Here is a 16,513-nt window from a genome sequence, read left to right as displayed (position 1 = left end):
TTCCTCTTGTATGCAGTTGCTCTGTTATGCAAAGTATCAGGTGAGCTCTTCATCCCGCCACTTGGTTCACACACAGATGGGCCTTAATTGTAATCTGAGGGAGTTGCCACACATTAGAGTAGGCTAGATCCTCTTCTGACCAAGAGAACTGAAAGGAATAATACAGTTACTCTCTACACTGTATGCTAGCAGTCTGCAGGCCGCACTAGACTCACAAAGAAGCTGCTGCTTTTCAGCTACGAGCAGTCACAGGTAGCATCAGCACGGATAAGAAACTAAGAAATTAGGGCAGAAAGTAGTGGTGTGATAGCACTCCTGTGCCCTGCCTTCAAATACTTCTTTCTGCTCACAGAGCCCCATGGCAGATGCTAACATTCTAGCAAGGTGCTCCACTTCCTCATGGATGTTCTGATCCAAACTTTGTAGATGCCTGGTTCTAGGTAAGTTCATGGAGGGTAGGTCCATCTCTGGCTATTAGCACAGATGGTCAGATTAAAGGAAACTGAAGATTTGACATCAGTTGGGGAAATCAGTCAGTCTTGATATCATATGATCCCAAAGAATAAATTTGTGTATGAAAAAAGAACAAAAATTTAGAATTAAAAACATGTTGCAATACAAACAGGATGTGCTGTATTTGAAATACTGAGATGTGATTGCTGAAGCTATCAGCAGCGGTTACTATTTTAAATGATTATTGCTATTAAAACATCAATCAAATAGCACAGTACCATCCAACAGCACAGTGTTAAGGAAGGTGAATGATGAAGTGCCAAGAGTAACAGAAATAACATTTTTGTTAAAGTAAGTAATGAACAGGCGGGAAGCTCATTTACAGTGACTAGCAAGGAAAAATCAGGCGATGCGAACAGCAGAGAAGATACATTGGTGGGGCTTTATACAGACTGACCCGGGCTTCTTTTAAACACTGAATTATTATGGGGCGGGGCGGTATAAAGAATTTAACTGACCCAAGTCTCCCTTAGCAGCTCAGGACCTGGCTTCAGACAAGGCGAGGCTGCCTTGGGCGTAAGAGCGCAGCCCTGGGAAGCGGGAGCTGAGATGCCCCGTCCTCCGGAGGGGTGGGGGTGTTGAGAGCCCCTCTCCCCCTCCACTTTGTGCAGCCGCTGCAGGCAGCTCACCCCGCCCCGGGAACTCTTCCCCGCCGTCTGGCGGCGCCTCAGCCCCGGCTCCTACCTCCGGCCCTGACGGCTCCGCTCTTTCCCCTGGAGCCAGCTGGTTGCCTGGGCCAGCAGGGGGCGCGCTGCCCCCCGCCCCTCCACTACGGGCAGGGGCGTCAGCAGGCGTCACCGAACTGGCGCCATCGGTCAGCGCATGCTCAGTGCCGCTACGGCGGCCAACTGCCGAGCGGTTTAGCGCGAGGAGGCTCATGGCGAGCCCGGCTCTGAGCGGCTCCGTGGAGCGTCTGAAGCGGCGCTACCTGCGCGGGGGGGCGAGGCCCGTGGGGGTGAGAGGCGCTGAGGTGGCCAGGGGAGAAGGGGATGGGGCAGGAGTTGGGGGGGGGTCTCCTTGGGGAGAGTCTCTCTATTAACCCCTGATATACCAGCCTCGGCGGTGGGCAGGGTGACCAGACAGCAAGTGGGAAAAATCGGGACGGGGGGGAGGGGGAATAGGAGCCTGTATAAGAAAAAAGACCCCAAAATGGGGACATCTGGTCACCCAGTCTGTGGGGCATGAGGAGGGGTCCTGCCCCCGGCCTGTAGCATTGGGCAAGCTCCCTGGTGCCCCCTGTGGGGAGGGGTGTTACCCCAAAGGTCTCGGCATTGCACCCAGCGGGAGCGGCCTCCCTTTCTTACTGCTGAGCATTAGTTACTTGGGAAAGCCCCACGTCTCGAGTCTTTCTCTGGGGGCCATTTACATGAAGGGATTTAATCCTGTGGAGGTTTTGTGTAACCCTCCTTTTAGGTGTTTGTCACGTGTTGCGTCTCACCTTCAGGCTTTGGCGTGATTGAGTGATGTGGCATTGGAAACTGCACCCCCTTGTGTTCTTTCCCTCTTCCTAGGCAGCCGGTTAAAACAATGGCCTGTGAGGATGTGTGTGAAGCACCAGAATCTGCTCACCACTTTGGGCAATGAGTGAGCCCTAATGTCTGTGGGACATGGGGCGTATCCTATATTAGTCTATTTTAGGGTACTCTGTAGCACCCATCATCATATTACCTAAAGACTTACTAAATAAATATTCAAACCTGTGTGACAATAAAATGGGAAATGACTGCTACTTGGCTGACTTGTGACACAACAACATAAGTGGGTTTTGGGGTGGGATTTGAAGGAAGATCAGTTCAGGCAGGTCATTTCATGCATTAGGACAGTGTTGAAGAAAGTAGAATATTGTGGTGGCTGGGTGAGGGGTGAAAAGTGGTAGGAAAAACATGGATAAGGATGAGAGAGTAGAATAATGAAGGGCCTAGAAAATTAGAACAATAAGAACTTGATATTATGGATACAGCCCTGTAAATTAATATCTGCGGATACAAATTGGTATCCACGGAGCTGCAGAGCTCTATTGGGAATCACAGCAGTGAAAGCAGCAGCCTGGTGGGCCGCTGCTCCCAGGAGCCAGTGCCCTGCACTGGCAGCTCCTCTAGCATTGCTATATCACCCCAACCCCGCCCACCAGGCTTTCCGGCAACTGTCCTTGATTGTGCTAGTGCAATGTTTCTAAAACTGGGGTCACCGCTTGTGTAGGGAAAGCCCTAGGTGGGACGGGCCAGTTTGTTTACCTGCCCCATCCACAGGTCTGACTGATCGCGGCTCCCACTGGCCACGGTTCACTGCTCCAGGCCAAAGGGAGCCCTGGAAGTGGCATGGGCCGAGGGACTTACTGGGCACCGCTTCCAGCAGCCCCCATTGGCCTGCAGTGGTGAACCGCAGCCGATGGGAGCCGCGATCAGCCAAACCTGCCAACGGGGCAGGTAAACAAACCGGCCTGGCCGGCAGAGGCTTTCCCTACACAAGTGGTGACCCCAGTTTGAGAAACACTGTGCTAGTACTGTGGGCTCAGCAGGGGGCAGTATGGCCATGCTGGAGGAGCTGCCGGCACGGGGCACTGACTCCTGAGAGTGGTGTCCCACCAGGCAGCTGCTTTTGTCTCCACGGTTCCCAGTAGAGCCCTGCAGTTCTGTGGATTCCAGTTTATATCAGCTGATATTTGCATACTTGAATATAAATTTTGTATCCACACAGGGCTCTAATTATGGAATAGGTGAGATGGAGGGATTGAAAGAGATGGAAAATGTGGGCTAGAGTAATGGGCAGTAATAGATGATTCTAGCAGGTGCAGTTTGTACTGGTTGAGGATGAAGTGGAAAGATATGGTTGTCTGGCCGGAGAGGAGGAAATTGCAGTAATCAAGAGAAGAGATCTGGTTATATGGACAGAAAGAAAGGTCAGATATTAGAAATGATGTGTAAGAAACTGACAATTTGGAGAGAACCTGGGAGCAAGAGAGCAGGAAGAGTTGAAAATGTCTGTGAAGTTAGAAGTCTAATTGATGGAAAGGATTGTGATGTTATCAATAGTTGACAATAAAGAGGCCGTGAAGAGGATTGCTGTTGAGCTAGGGCCATATTATAGAAGTGAGGAGAGCTGTTAGTGATCCCTGTATTAAGAATACTTAACGCTTTCCATTCTTGGGACCTTTTCTTTGAGGAGCTCACACACCTTTACTGTTTGCCAAAAGCCTTTGATATTTGACCGAGAGAACACCTTCAGGCTACCCATTTACCTTTTCTTTGTCCCATGAAATTCAGTTCAGCTTTTGCCAAGATATGAACTATTAAAAATTGCCACATGCCTTCTCTCACTTGCATGCCCCAGGAAAAACATTGGCAGTGTCCCCAAGTAATTGAACACACGTACATTCTAAGTCCAAGATAATACCAAAGCAGCAATAGCAAGCTGTACTAGCTAGGAGCAGCCAGAGTGGATGGGGCAGGTGGAGAAGAGGGCACTACAGACTAAAGACAAATGGATGTCCCCAGTGGCCCATTCTGCCCCCTTGGAGCATCAGGCTGGGTTTCTCCAACCCATAAATCCACCTGGATCCATCTCCCCAGTCTCCTGGTGATGTAGTTCTGTAGCTCAGGTAGTACCAATCCATGCTGCAACGCAGAAGGTTCAGAGTTCAACCTCTGTTGAAGATGCCAGTTGGAAAGTGGGGAAATGTTACAGTTGCACATAATATAATTTGTTTTACTTTTTTTCCTTAAAAATAACACACGGAGTTACATGCAAAAATTACCTTAAAAGAACATTATTGAAGTTGGGAAATGCTGTATTTACTGTTGTCTGTGAAACCTCGGTTCTGCCCCTTTTGATTAAGATTAATATTCTGTCACAGGTATTTTTAGTAAAAGTCAAGGACAGGTTGTGGGCAATAAACAAAAATTCATGGAAGCTTGTTCCTGACTTTTACTGAAAATACCCTGGAGCAGGGCAGGGGTAGACAAACAGAGCACTGCTAGGGCTTGCAGCTGCTCCAGCCCCAGAGGGGCTGACCCAAGCCCAGCCACTGCTCCAGTAGGATGGGGGCTGCTTCTCTGACAGCCCCGGAGCTAGCAGCTGCTTCAGCCCTGCCCCAGTAGTCCCGGAAAGTAACAGAATCTGTGACCTCTGTAGCAGAATTGTATCTGTAGTTATGATACAGTCTTTGATTACACGATCATGTACTATTTTTTTTCCACAAGAGCACAGACTGGATGCACAGTCTGGCAGAATGAGGGTTGCAGGCGCCACCTTAAGATCTGGCCTCTCCTACATTCAAGTGCTTTAATTTGCAACTAATGATACTTTAAGTTTTTTAAAGTGTATAATTACAGGTTGATGGCAAGACATAAGGTAGGAAATGCTGGAGTGACAGGCTGAAATGTAGGACTGGATGGAGCTATTTCTATGGCTACCTAATCTACTGACGCCTATTTACTTGAATGGCCCTTATCACTGAGGTATTTGAGGGTCTCAGGTTTTGAAAAATAGAAATAATGCTAGCAATCTTTCATTTTTAGCTTATGGGAAAATAGCTTGATTAGTTTATAGTTTGTTTTTTTGTTGCCCTCTTTCGTATTCACCCAGGAAAGCTCATGCTCCAAAATGTCTGTTAGTCTATAAGGTGCCACAGGACTCTTTGCTGCTTTTACAGATCCAGACTAATACGGCTACCCCTCTGATACTTTTTTTATTTGTTCGCTTATGTTTGTGTAAGGTTTCACTTACATTTTTGTTTAGGAAAAATCATGCTCTGCTCAAAGCAAATGTCTTTTAACAGCAATTCCTTAGTAGAGGCACTATAAACAGTAAACAAATACATTGTAATATACATTATAATGGAATTAAAAATAGTAGGGACTTTTTTTCTGTTTTCTCTTAGGATTGTCTTTCAGGTTCATTGCAGACCAAATGTAAAAAAGGAAACTCCTTGACAAATACAGGTAATACAACAAAAAGGTTGTTTTGGATATCTTTGTTAAAAGGGACATCAGTTCAAATTCACTATTATTTAAATTTATCTTAAGAATTCCTGCGCTTGGGGAGAGTAGTTTTATATTCTCTCCAAGTGTATTTTAAGTAGGAAGACATTGGTTTGTGAAACTCGGGCACGAGTGTGGATTCTAAAGGAGTACTCTAGGAAATCTCCTTGCATTACAGATGCGGGTAGGTTGGCAGGAGAGACATAAGCATTAGCAATTTATCTTCCCTGTGAGAAGGAGGGCTGCTGGTAAGGAAGATATGGGTGAAAAGGAGTATTGCTCCCAGAGTGACTAAAAAGAAAGCTCCACTAGCTGGGCATTAAAGTGAAAACTAGTACCAATAACCTTTTGGGGGACAGGGGAGATGACTGTAATGGCCCAGTACTGGAATAGAGTGTTAGGCTGTGTCTACACTGCCACTTTCAGCACTAAAACTTTTGTCATTCAGGGGTGTGAAAAAACACCCCCTTGAGTAACAAGTTTTAGCGCTGAAAAGCTCCAGTGCTACACCGCTTGTGTAAAGCTACACCTCTTGTTTGGGGTGTTTGTTTTTTTTTTAATCACCGGGAGAGTTCTCCCCTGGCAATAAAGCGTGACTGCGCTGCCCACGTCACAGTGCTGCTGCAGCCACGCTGTAACATGGCTAGTGGAGATGTACGCTTACTTTCATCCATAGAATGAAAGTCAGCTACATACACACCCCATTCATGGTATGTAGGGTTCTAGTATATGTATGACAATCTTATTATATATGTTTGAGAAGGTGAGGATTGGGTATTATTGGGATGTGGCAGAGAGAAGCATTTGGTTATCATTGGCACATATATGAGAACTGGCTGCCATCAGTTGGATTGTGTGGGATGGAGTAAGTGTCTTGTTGAGAGAGGGTTGGTTTGTGGGAAATTGTTTGAGGTGGGTGGTATTGGGTAGCTCTCTATGTGGCAATATGTTGCTTTTAAAGCCTTGTACACAGGGCTGTCCTTAGCTGCTCAGAGTGCCCGGTGGTCAAGGAGCCTCCGTGTGGCAGCTTCCCCACGTGGGTGCAGGAGGGACTGCAGGGATTAGGAGCTGGGTTACAATGGGGCACCGACGGGCAATGAGGGGACACCCATGGGGGCTGGGGTGCCAAAATGCAAATTCCTCTAGGGCACCAGTTTCCCTAAGGTTGGCCTTGCATGTACAGTACATGCAGATGCCTAGGATTGCTGACTGGAGGGGAAACAGTTGAACATTGCATGACGCAAATTATAAAAAATAAAATTAAAACAGGAAACTTAAAATCTTTTTTTAAGTTTTAGGTTATATAATTTAAGACATTTATATACATTCACTTTTTAAATGTACAGATATGAACTTAATGGTTACCATGCAGGTGGGGTTCCAGAGAAATGCATGTAGCCATGCTAATGCTCATGAAAAGCAAGTAACAGGCTGTGGCCATGGCTACACTGGCGCTTTACAGCGCTGCAACTTTCTTGCTCAGGGGTGTGAAAAAAACACCCCCCTGAGCACTGCAAGATACAGTGCTGTAAAGCATCAGTGTAAACAGTGCTGCAGCGCTGGGAGCGCGGCTCCCAGCGCTGCAAGCTAAACCCCATGGGGACGTGGAGTACGTGCACCGCTGGGAGAGCTCTCTCCCAGCGCTGGCGCTGCGACTATGCTCACACTTCAAAGCGCTGCCGTGGCAGCGCTTTGAACTTTTGAGTGTAGTCATACCCTTAGTTGTTCAAACTTCAAATTTGCACAGCAATTAGCATATGAATGCAAATTATAAAACTTCAGGAAGACAGATGTGACTTGAAAACAAAGTTGAGGTTTCTAAAACGTTTTTAGTAACAGAACTAAGCTTTTAAAAAGATTCTCAAAAATGTAATAAGTTGAATGTTCTTTAAAATTGACTTAATGGTTTTAGAAACAAGGTGGATGAGGTAATATTCTTTTATCGGAACAACTTTGTTGGTAAGAGAGACAAGCTTTTGAGCTTACATAGAACTTTTCTTCAGGTTTAATTTTGTTAGGACTTTTTTAGGACTTAATTTTTTTAGACATCTATAAAACTTTTCAGTTTTAAATTGTTATTAAAATCCAATTTAGCTAGTATTTTGTATTTCTCTAATTTTAATTTCTAACTTGTCAGAGCTTGTTCTAATATGTGATGATTCTGGGTTTTGTTCTCTTAAGCAATAACCCTTACAGTGTACAAAATACATTAATGAAATCATTCTGGATTTTTTTTTAATGTGTGTTTTTCAACTGCAAAATGAAATATTTAATATTTGAATTATTTTGTAGGTAACTTGGACAGTTCATCAGATAATACAATTATGCCTCTGTCCATACATTTTTCACAATCAAGAAGTACCCACAATGGAAGAAAGCACTATAGCAAACCTCTTAGTGACTTGTTCAAGAGTTTCAAAAACTTGGATTGGTAAGAGCTGAACCCTCATTCCCTCATCTGTCCTTAGACCTCTTTTGCTTCCTCCCATCACCCCAAAATCCAAACAAATAAACAAATAGCTGATGGATTTCTTCATCAAGTAGTTGAAGAACCAATGAGGGGATACCATTTTAGATTTGGTTTTGGTGAGTAGTGAGGACCTCATAGAAGAAATGGTTTTAGGGGACAACCTTGGTTCGAGTGATCACGAGCTAATTCAGTTCAAACTAGATGGAAGGATAAACAAAAATAGATCTGGGACTAGGGTTTTTGACTTCAAAAGGGCTAACTTTAAAGAATTAAGGAAATTAGTTAGGGAAGTGGATTGGACTGAAGAACTTGTGGATCTAAATGCGGAGGAGGTCTGGAATTACTTTAAGTCGCAGCTGCAGAAACTATCAGAAGCCTGCATCCCAAGAAAGGGGGAAAAAAAACATAGGCAGGAGTTGTAGACCAAGCTGGATGAGCAAGCATCTCAGAGAGGTGATTAAGAATAAGCAGAAAGCCTACAAGGAGTGGAAGAAGGGTGGGATTAGCAAGGAAAGCTACCTTAGTGGGGCCAGAACACGTAGGGATAACGTGAGAAAGGCTAAAAGCCAAGTAGAGTTGAACCTTGCAAAGGAAATTTAAACCAATAGTAAAAGGTTCTATAGCCATATAAATAAGAAGAAAACAAAGAAAGAAGAAGTGGGACCACTAAACACTGAGGATGGAAAGGAGGTTAAGGATAACCTAGGCATGGCCCAATATCTAAATAAGTACTTTGCCTCAGTCTTTAATAAGGCTAATGAGGAGCTTAGGGGTAATGGAAGGATGACAAACGGGAATGAGGATATGGAGGTGGATATTACCACATCTGAGGTAGAAGCCAAACTTGAACAGCTTAATGGGACAAAATCGGAGGGCCCAGACAATCTTCATCCAAGAATATTAAAGGAACTGGCGCATGAAATTGCAAGCCTGTTAGCGAGAATTTTTAATAAATCGGTAAACTCAGGGGTTGTACCGTACGACTGGAGAATTGCTAACATAGTTCCTATCTTTAAGAAAGGGAGAAAGAGTGATCCGAGTAACTATAGGCTTGTTAGTTTGACATGTGTAGTATGTAAGGTCTTGGAAAAAATTTTGAAGGAGAAAGTAGCTAAGGACATTGAGGTCAATGGTAATTGGGACAAATTACAACATGGTTTTACTAAAGGTAGATCGTGCCAAACCAACCTGATCTTCTTTGAGAAGGTGACAGATTATTTAGACAAAGGAAATGCGGTAGACCTAATCTACCTCGATTTCAGTAAGGCATTTGACATGGTTCCACATGCGGAATTATTAGTCAAATTGGAAAATATGGGGATCAATATGAAAATTGAAAGGTGGATAAGGAACTGGTTAAAGGGGAGACTACAACGGGTCGTACTGAAAGGTGAACTGGCAGACTGGAAGGAGGTTACTAGTGGAGTTCCTCAAGGATCAGTTTTGGGACCAATCTTATTTAACCTTTTTATTACTGACCTTGGCACAAAAAGCGGGAATGTGCTAATAAAGTTTGCAGATGACACAAAGCTGGGGGGTATTGCTAACACAGAGAAGGACCGGGATATCATACAGGAAGATCTCGATGACCTTGTAAACGGGAGTAATAGTAATAGGATGAAATTTAGTAGTGTAAAGTGCAAGGTCATGCACTTAGGGATTTATAATAAGAATTTTAGTTATAAACTAAGGACACATCAGTTGGAAGTCACAGAGGAGGAGAAGGACCTTGGGGTATTGGTTGATCACAGGATGACTATGAGCCACCAATGTGATATGGCCGTTAAAAAAGCTAATGCGGTTTTAGGATGCATCAGGCGAGGTATTTCCAGCAAAGATAAGGAGCTGTTAGTACCATTATATAAGGCGCTGGTGAGACCCCACCTGGAATACTGTGTGGAGTTCTGGTCTCCCATGTTTAAGAAGTATGAATTCAACCTGGAACAGGTTCAGAGACGGGCTACTAGGATGATCCGAGGAATGGAAAACCTGTCATAGGAAAGGAGACTCAAAGAGCTTGGCTTGTTTAGTCTAGCCAAAAGAAGGCTGAGGCGGGATATGATTGCTCTTTATAAATATATCAGAGGGATTAATGTTAGGGAGTGAGAGGAATTATTTAAGTTTAGTACCAGTGTAGACACAAGAACAAATGGGTATAAACTGGACACTAGGAAGTTTAGACTTGAAATTAGACGAAGGTTTCTAACCATTAGAGGAGTGAAGTTCTGGAACAGCTTTCCAAGGGGAGTAGTGGGGGCAAAAGACGTTTCTGGCTTTAAGACTAAGCTTGATAAGTTTATGGAAGCGATGGTATGATGGGATAGCCTAATTTTGGCAATTGATCTTTGATTATCAGCAAATAAGTATGCCTAGTGGTCGGTGATGGGATGTTGGATGGGATGGGATCTGAGTTACTGCAGAGAATTCTTTTCTGAGTGCTGGCTGGTGAGTCTTGCCCACATGCTCAGGGTTTAGCTGATCGCCGTATATGGGGTCGGGAAGGAATTTTCCTCCGGGGCAGATTGGCAGAGGCCCTGGAGATTTTTCGCCTTCCTCTGCAGCGTGGGGCATGGGTCACTTGCTGGTGGATTCTCTGCAGCTTAAGGTCTTCAAACCACAATTTGAAGACTTCAATAACTCGGACATAGGTTAGAGGTTTGTTATAGAAGTGGATGGGTAGGGTTCTGTGCCCTGCTTTCTGCAGGGGGTCGGATTAGATGATCACATTGGTCCCTTCTGACCCTAGAGTCTATGAGTTAACTCTTAATACATTATGTAAGATTTTCAGACAGCATAGCTTTCACAGTTTTTGTATACTCATACTTTCGTGGTCAGTAAGGATCAGTTTCTGTCTGACTAATGTAATGTGAATAAGGCTGTCAAGCGATTAAAAAAATTAATCGTGGTGTTAATAATAGGAGTGCTTGTGGCACCTTGGAAACTAGCAAAGTTATTTGAACATAAGCTTTCATGTGCTACAGCCCACTTCATCGGATTCATAGACTGGAACATACAGCAAGAAGATATTTATACATACAGAGAACATGAAAAGGTAGAAGTAGTCATACCAACTGTAAGAGGCGAATTAATTATAGACTCATAGACTTTAAGGTCAGAAGGGACCATTATGATCATCTAGTCTGACCTCCTGCACAATGCAGGCCACAGAATCTCACCCGCCCACTCCTGTAACAAACCCCTAACCTATGTCTGAGTTATTAAAGTCCTCAGATTGTGGTTTGAAGACCTCAAGCTGCAGAGAATCCTCTAGCAAATGACCCATGCCCCATGCTGCAGAGGAAGGCGAAAAACCTCTGCCAATCTGCCCTGGAGGAAAATTCCTTCCTGACCCCAAATATGGCGATCAGTTAAACCCTGAGCATGTGGGCAAGACTCACCAGCCAGCACCCAGGAAAGAATTCTCTGTAGTAACTCAGATCCCACCCCATCTAACATCCCATCACAGAGCACTGTGCATACTTAGCTGCTGATAATCAAAGATCAGTTGCCAAATTAATTGCCAAAATTAGGGTATCCCATCATACCATCCCCTCCATAAACTTATCAAGCTTAGTCTTAAAGCCAGATATGTCTTTTGCCCCCACTACTCCCCTTGGAAGGCTGTTCCAGGACTTCACTCCTCTAATGGTTAGAAACCTTCGTCTAATTTCAAGTCTAAACTTCCTATTGTCCAGTTTATGTCCATTTGTTCTTGTGTCCACATTTGTACTAAGCTTAAATAATTCCTCTCCCTCCCTAATATTTATCCCTCTGATATATTTATAAAGAGCAATCATTTCTCCCCTCAACCTTCTTTTGGTTAGGCTAAACAAGCCAAGCTCTTTGAGTCTCCTTTCATAAGATAGGTTTTCCATTCCTCGGTTCATCCTAGTAGTCCTTCTCTGTACCTGTTCCAGTTTGAATTCATCCTTCTTAAACATGGGAGACCAGAGCTGCACACAGTATTCCAGATGAGGTCTCACCAGTGTCTTGTATAACGGTACTAACACCTCCTTATCTTTGCTGGAAATACCTCGCCTGATGCATCCTAAAACCACATTAGCTTTTTTAATGGCCATATTACATTGGCGGCTCACAGTCATCCTGTGATCAACCAATACTCCGAGGTCCTTCTCCTCCTCTGTGACTTCCAGCTGATGTGTCCTTAGTTTATAACTAAAATTCTTGTTATTAATCCCTAAATGCATGACCTTGTACTTTTCACTATTAAATTTCATCCTATTACTATTACTCCAGTTTACAAGGTCATCGAGATCTTCCTGTATGATATCCCGGTCCTTCTCTGTGTTAGCAATACCTCCCAACTCTGTGTCATCCGCAAACTTTATTAGCACGTTTTCACTTTTTGTGCCAAGGTCAGTAATAAAAAGATTAAATAAGATTGGTTGCAAAACTGATCCCTGAGGAACTCCACTAGTAACCTCCTTCCAGCCTGACAGTTCACCTTTCAGTACAACCCCCGTTGTAGTCTCCCCTTTAACCAGTTCCTTATCCACCTTTCAGTTTTCATATTGATCCCCATCTTTTCCAGTTTAACTAATAATTCCCAATGTGGAACTGTATCAGATGCCTTACTGAAATCAAAGTAAATTAGATCCACTGCGTTTCACGAGCTATCATCAGCAGGAGAAAAAAAACTTTTGAAGTGATAATGGAGATGACCTATAGAAGATGTGAGGATACTTAACTTGGGGAAATAGATTCAATTAGTGTAATGGCCCAACGATTTCCAGTCTCTGTTCAAACCTAAGTTAATTGTATCTAATTTGCATATGAGTTCAAGTTCAGCAGTCTCTCTTTGGAGTCTGTTTTTGAAGTTTTTTTTGTTGTAAAATTTCCACCTTTAAGTCTCTCATTGAGTTGTTAGAGAGGTTGAAGTGTTCTCCCACTCGTTTTTGAATGTTATGATTCCCGATGTCAGATTTGTGTCAATTTATTCTTTTGCATAGAGACTATCCAGTTTGGCCAATGTATATGGCAGAGGGGCATCGCTGGCACATGATGGCATATATCATGGTAGATGTGCAGGTGAACGAGCCCCTGATGGCGTGGCTGGTGTGATTAGGTCCTATAATAATAGAGTAGAATAACATTTTAAAAAAATTTTTTGGATGTTTTCTACTTTTTCAAATATATTGATTTCAATTACAACAAGAATACAAAATACAGTGCTTTATATTTATTTTTATTACAAATATTAGCACTGTACAATTTTTCAGTAAAAAAAAGTATTTTTCAATTCACCTAATACAGGTATTGTAGTACAGTCTCTTTATCATGAAAGTTGAACTTACAAATGTAGAATTATGTACAAAATATAACTGCATTCAAAAATAAAACAATGTTAAACTTTAGAGCCTACAAGTCCACTCAGTCCTACTTCAGCCAATCACTCAGACAAACAAGGTTGGTTACAATTTGTAGGAGATAATGCTGCCAGCTTCTTGTTTACAATGTCATCTGAAAGTGAGAACAGGCATTCGCATGGCACTGTCGTAGCTGGCATCACACGATATTTACGTGCCAGATATACTGCAGATTCATATGTCCCTTGATGCTTCAACCATCATTCCAGAGGACATGTATCATTGCTGATGATGTGTTCTGCTCAATAACAATTTAAAGCAGTGCAGACCAACACATGTTCATTTTCATCATCTGAGTCAGATTCCACCATTAGAAAGTTGGTTTTTTTGGTGGCTTGGGTTCCACATCTGAGTGTTGCTCTTTTAAGACTTCTGAAAGCATGCTCACACCTTGTCCCTCTCAGATTTTTGGACGGCATTTCAGATTCTTAAACCTTGGGTCTAGTGCCATAGCTATTTTTAAAAATCTCACATTGGTACCTTCTTTGCGTTTTGTCAAATATGCAGTTAGTGTTCTTAAAATGTACATGTGCTGGGTCATCATCTGAGACTGCTAAAACATGAAATATATGGCAGAATGTGGATAAAAAAGAGCCAAAGGCATACATTTCTCCCCCAAGGAGTTCAGTCACAAGTGTAATTAGCGCATTTTTTTTTAATGAGCATCGTCAGCATGTTCTCTGGAATGGTGGCCGAAGCGTGAAGGGAATACAAATGTTTAGCATATCTGGCACATAAATACCTTGCAACACCAACTACAAAAGTGCCATGCGAATGCCTGTTCTTACTTTCAGGTGACATTATAAATAAGGAGTAGGCAGCAGTATTTCCCATAAATGTAAACAAACTTGTTTGTTTTGGTGATTGGTTGAACAAGAAGTAGGACTGAGCAGACTTGAAGGCTCTAAAGTTTTACATTGTTTTGTTTCTGAGTGCAGTTATGTAACAAAAAAAAATCTACATTTGTAAATTACACTTTCACGATAAAGAGATTGCACTACAGCACTTGTATGATGTGAATTGAAAAATATTATTTCTTTTGTTTATCATTTTTACAGTGCAAATATTTGTAATAAAAATAGTAGAAAGTGAGCACTATACACTTTGTAGTCTGTGTTGTAATATAAATCAATATATTTGAAAATGTAGAAAAACATCCAAAAATATTTAGTAAATTTCAATTGGTATTCTATTGTTTAGCAATGCAGTTCATCACGATTAAAATTTTTAAACGCAATTAAATTTTGAGTTAATTGCAATTAATTGACAACCTAAATGTGAACACTGATTTTGGGTAGGTAAGTTCATCCACTTACTTGAGATAACTATATGTGTAGGGCTCAGCTAGTGGGATGCAGGGTTTAAGATATATCGGGGACTAAACAAGTGAGGAAAAAGAAAACAGCCAGAGTTGACAAGATAGTCTTAAATCTATTTAAAGAGATACTCTTAATGCCCCAATGCACCAAGCTGAAAGAGAACATATGTCACACCTTTTATTTTCTTCTCTGGATATCCTGTTTGCAAGAAAAAAAAAGTTGTGCTTTGATCTGTTATAAAAGTGGTTTAGTTGTTGCATGCATATAAGGATTTATTTATGAAAATTAGATTGTTTACTTGTTCTATGGGTTTTGCTAAGTCATCAATTTAATTGTTTGACTGTAGTTAATATCTTATTTTATAAGTGCTTTCATTCTGAAGGGGTCTCAAAGTGCTTTTCAAATTACTTAGTGTTGTGTCTTTGCATTCAGTCAAATATAAATATGCCGGAATGAGAAACAGCTGTATTAGTGTGCAAAACTTTACATTACGTACATAACATTTTAGAATGGCACTGCATAATTTCAGATTCATGTCATCCATTTGTATTTTTTAGCTTTGATGATGAGATGGATTCGCTCTATGATTCAAGTCAGCTAGAACTAGAGGAAGAGGTCATGAATGTCTCTGCAACTGATGCAGTTCCAAATACAGTCACATACACATATACAGAAACAGGTAATCAGAAAAATATTAAATTCACCTTCAATTTATCACATAATTTTTGACTTATTTGTATGAAAAATAAAACCTTTATTCATGTTTCAACTGAATCTTTTTCATAATCCAATTAATAAAATTAATTGAGTAAACTATATTTTAGTTTTGAGATGTAATGTTTTAGTTGCGCTTGTCGTAATTGTATTATATATAAATAAGACAAATTCTTTTCTAAAAGATTGGCCTTTTAAAGTCTCCAGCAATGCAGTTCTGATTATTATACATTATGGATTAAGAAATAGAGAAAAAGAAAAAGCCAAGCATTATTAACACAGTATTTTCAGTTTATAAAATGAAGCATTTTCGATGTTAAGACTAGGTGGTCTGATTAAATAACACTGTTCCAAGATATTATTTGACTTCCACATAAAAACATCTCTCATAATGTTCCTTCATGTTCTCCCACCATCACCAAAAGAACCAGTCAGAACACTGAGAAATAGTTATTGCTTAATAGCTATATTGTGCCTTCAGTCTGCGCACAGATCTTCTAGTGATGTCTGTTGTACTTTGGCGTGTAGGCTGAGGATATAATTTATGTATAAAACTGCACCGATCAGAAAACTAATAAGAGACCAAAATGAATCACAGGAAATAGATGATAAAGGCTTTGAACAAATACTCATAGTATCGCAGGAGATACTCAGACTAACTTTTCCCTTTAGTACTTAGTATACTGCTATTTAATGTGTTTCTACTTTTATGTAACAATAACTGGTCATCTAATTTTATTGATCTAAACTACAAGAATAATTTTTATGAAATGTGTTCTTTTCATTTCTTAGATGTCACCCTACCATCCAATTTGGCTGCAAACACAGTAACATTTAGTGACCATGATATCAGTAGTGGTCTGGTTAGGAAGATTGTGAGCAAGCCTGAAACTCAGGTACTGAGTGGTCAAAGATTAATACCATCTCACATCAACCAGATTTATGATGAGCTATATGACATACATCAGAAACTGCAGGTAGGAACTGGAAATGATTTTGGAATATTTAGAGTATTTTTGTTTTTAAAGCTGCTCTTATTATTCTGCAGTATAATGTAAGCCGCTGTATTGCAAGAGGCTTTAACAACTTGTCTAATGAGGCAATGTTGTCTTGTGGATAGAGGAGGGGGCT

The 16,513-nt window shown here is 41.7% G+C and overlaps 1 protein-coding gene across 9 annotated transcripts in view; it reads left to right on the top strand.

Annotated features, from left to right (window-relative positions):
• Positions 1-1,357: 1,357 nt before the first annotated feature.
• The window catches only part of CCDC138 (coiled-coil domain containing 138), a 78,898-nt gene continuing 63,742 nt past the window's right edge, over positions 1,358-16,513 (top strand). For 8 of the 9 annotated variants that reach the window (XM_030569371.1, XM_030569338.1, XM_030569308.1 and 5 more), the window contains exons 1-5: positions 1,358-1,468; positions 5,393-5,453; positions 7,785-7,923; positions 15,226-15,347; positions 16,175-16,359. In XM_030569371.1, the coding sequence (XP_030425231.1) occupies positions 1,391-1,468; positions 5,393-5,453; positions 7,785-7,923; positions 15,226-15,347; positions 16,175-16,359 (585 nt within the window). In that variant the 5' untranslated portion in view covers positions 1,358-1,390. The remainder of the gene's footprint in view (positions 1,469-5,392; positions 5,454-7,784; positions 7,924-15,225; positions 15,348-16,174; positions 16,360-16,513) is intronic. The other variant, XM_030569363.1, reaches the window with a different exon arrangement.

The sequence above is a fragment of the Gopherus evgoodei genome, chromosome 1, assembly GCF_007399415.2.
Source record: "Gopherus evgoodei ecotype Sinaloan lineage chromosome 1, rGopEvg1_v1.p, whole genome shotgun sequence".
In the NCBI taxonomy this organism is placed as follows: Eukaryota; Metazoa; Chordata; order Testudines; family Testudinidae; genus Gopherus; species Gopherus evgoodei.
This window is presented reverse-complemented; position numbering and strand designations above follow the sequence as displayed.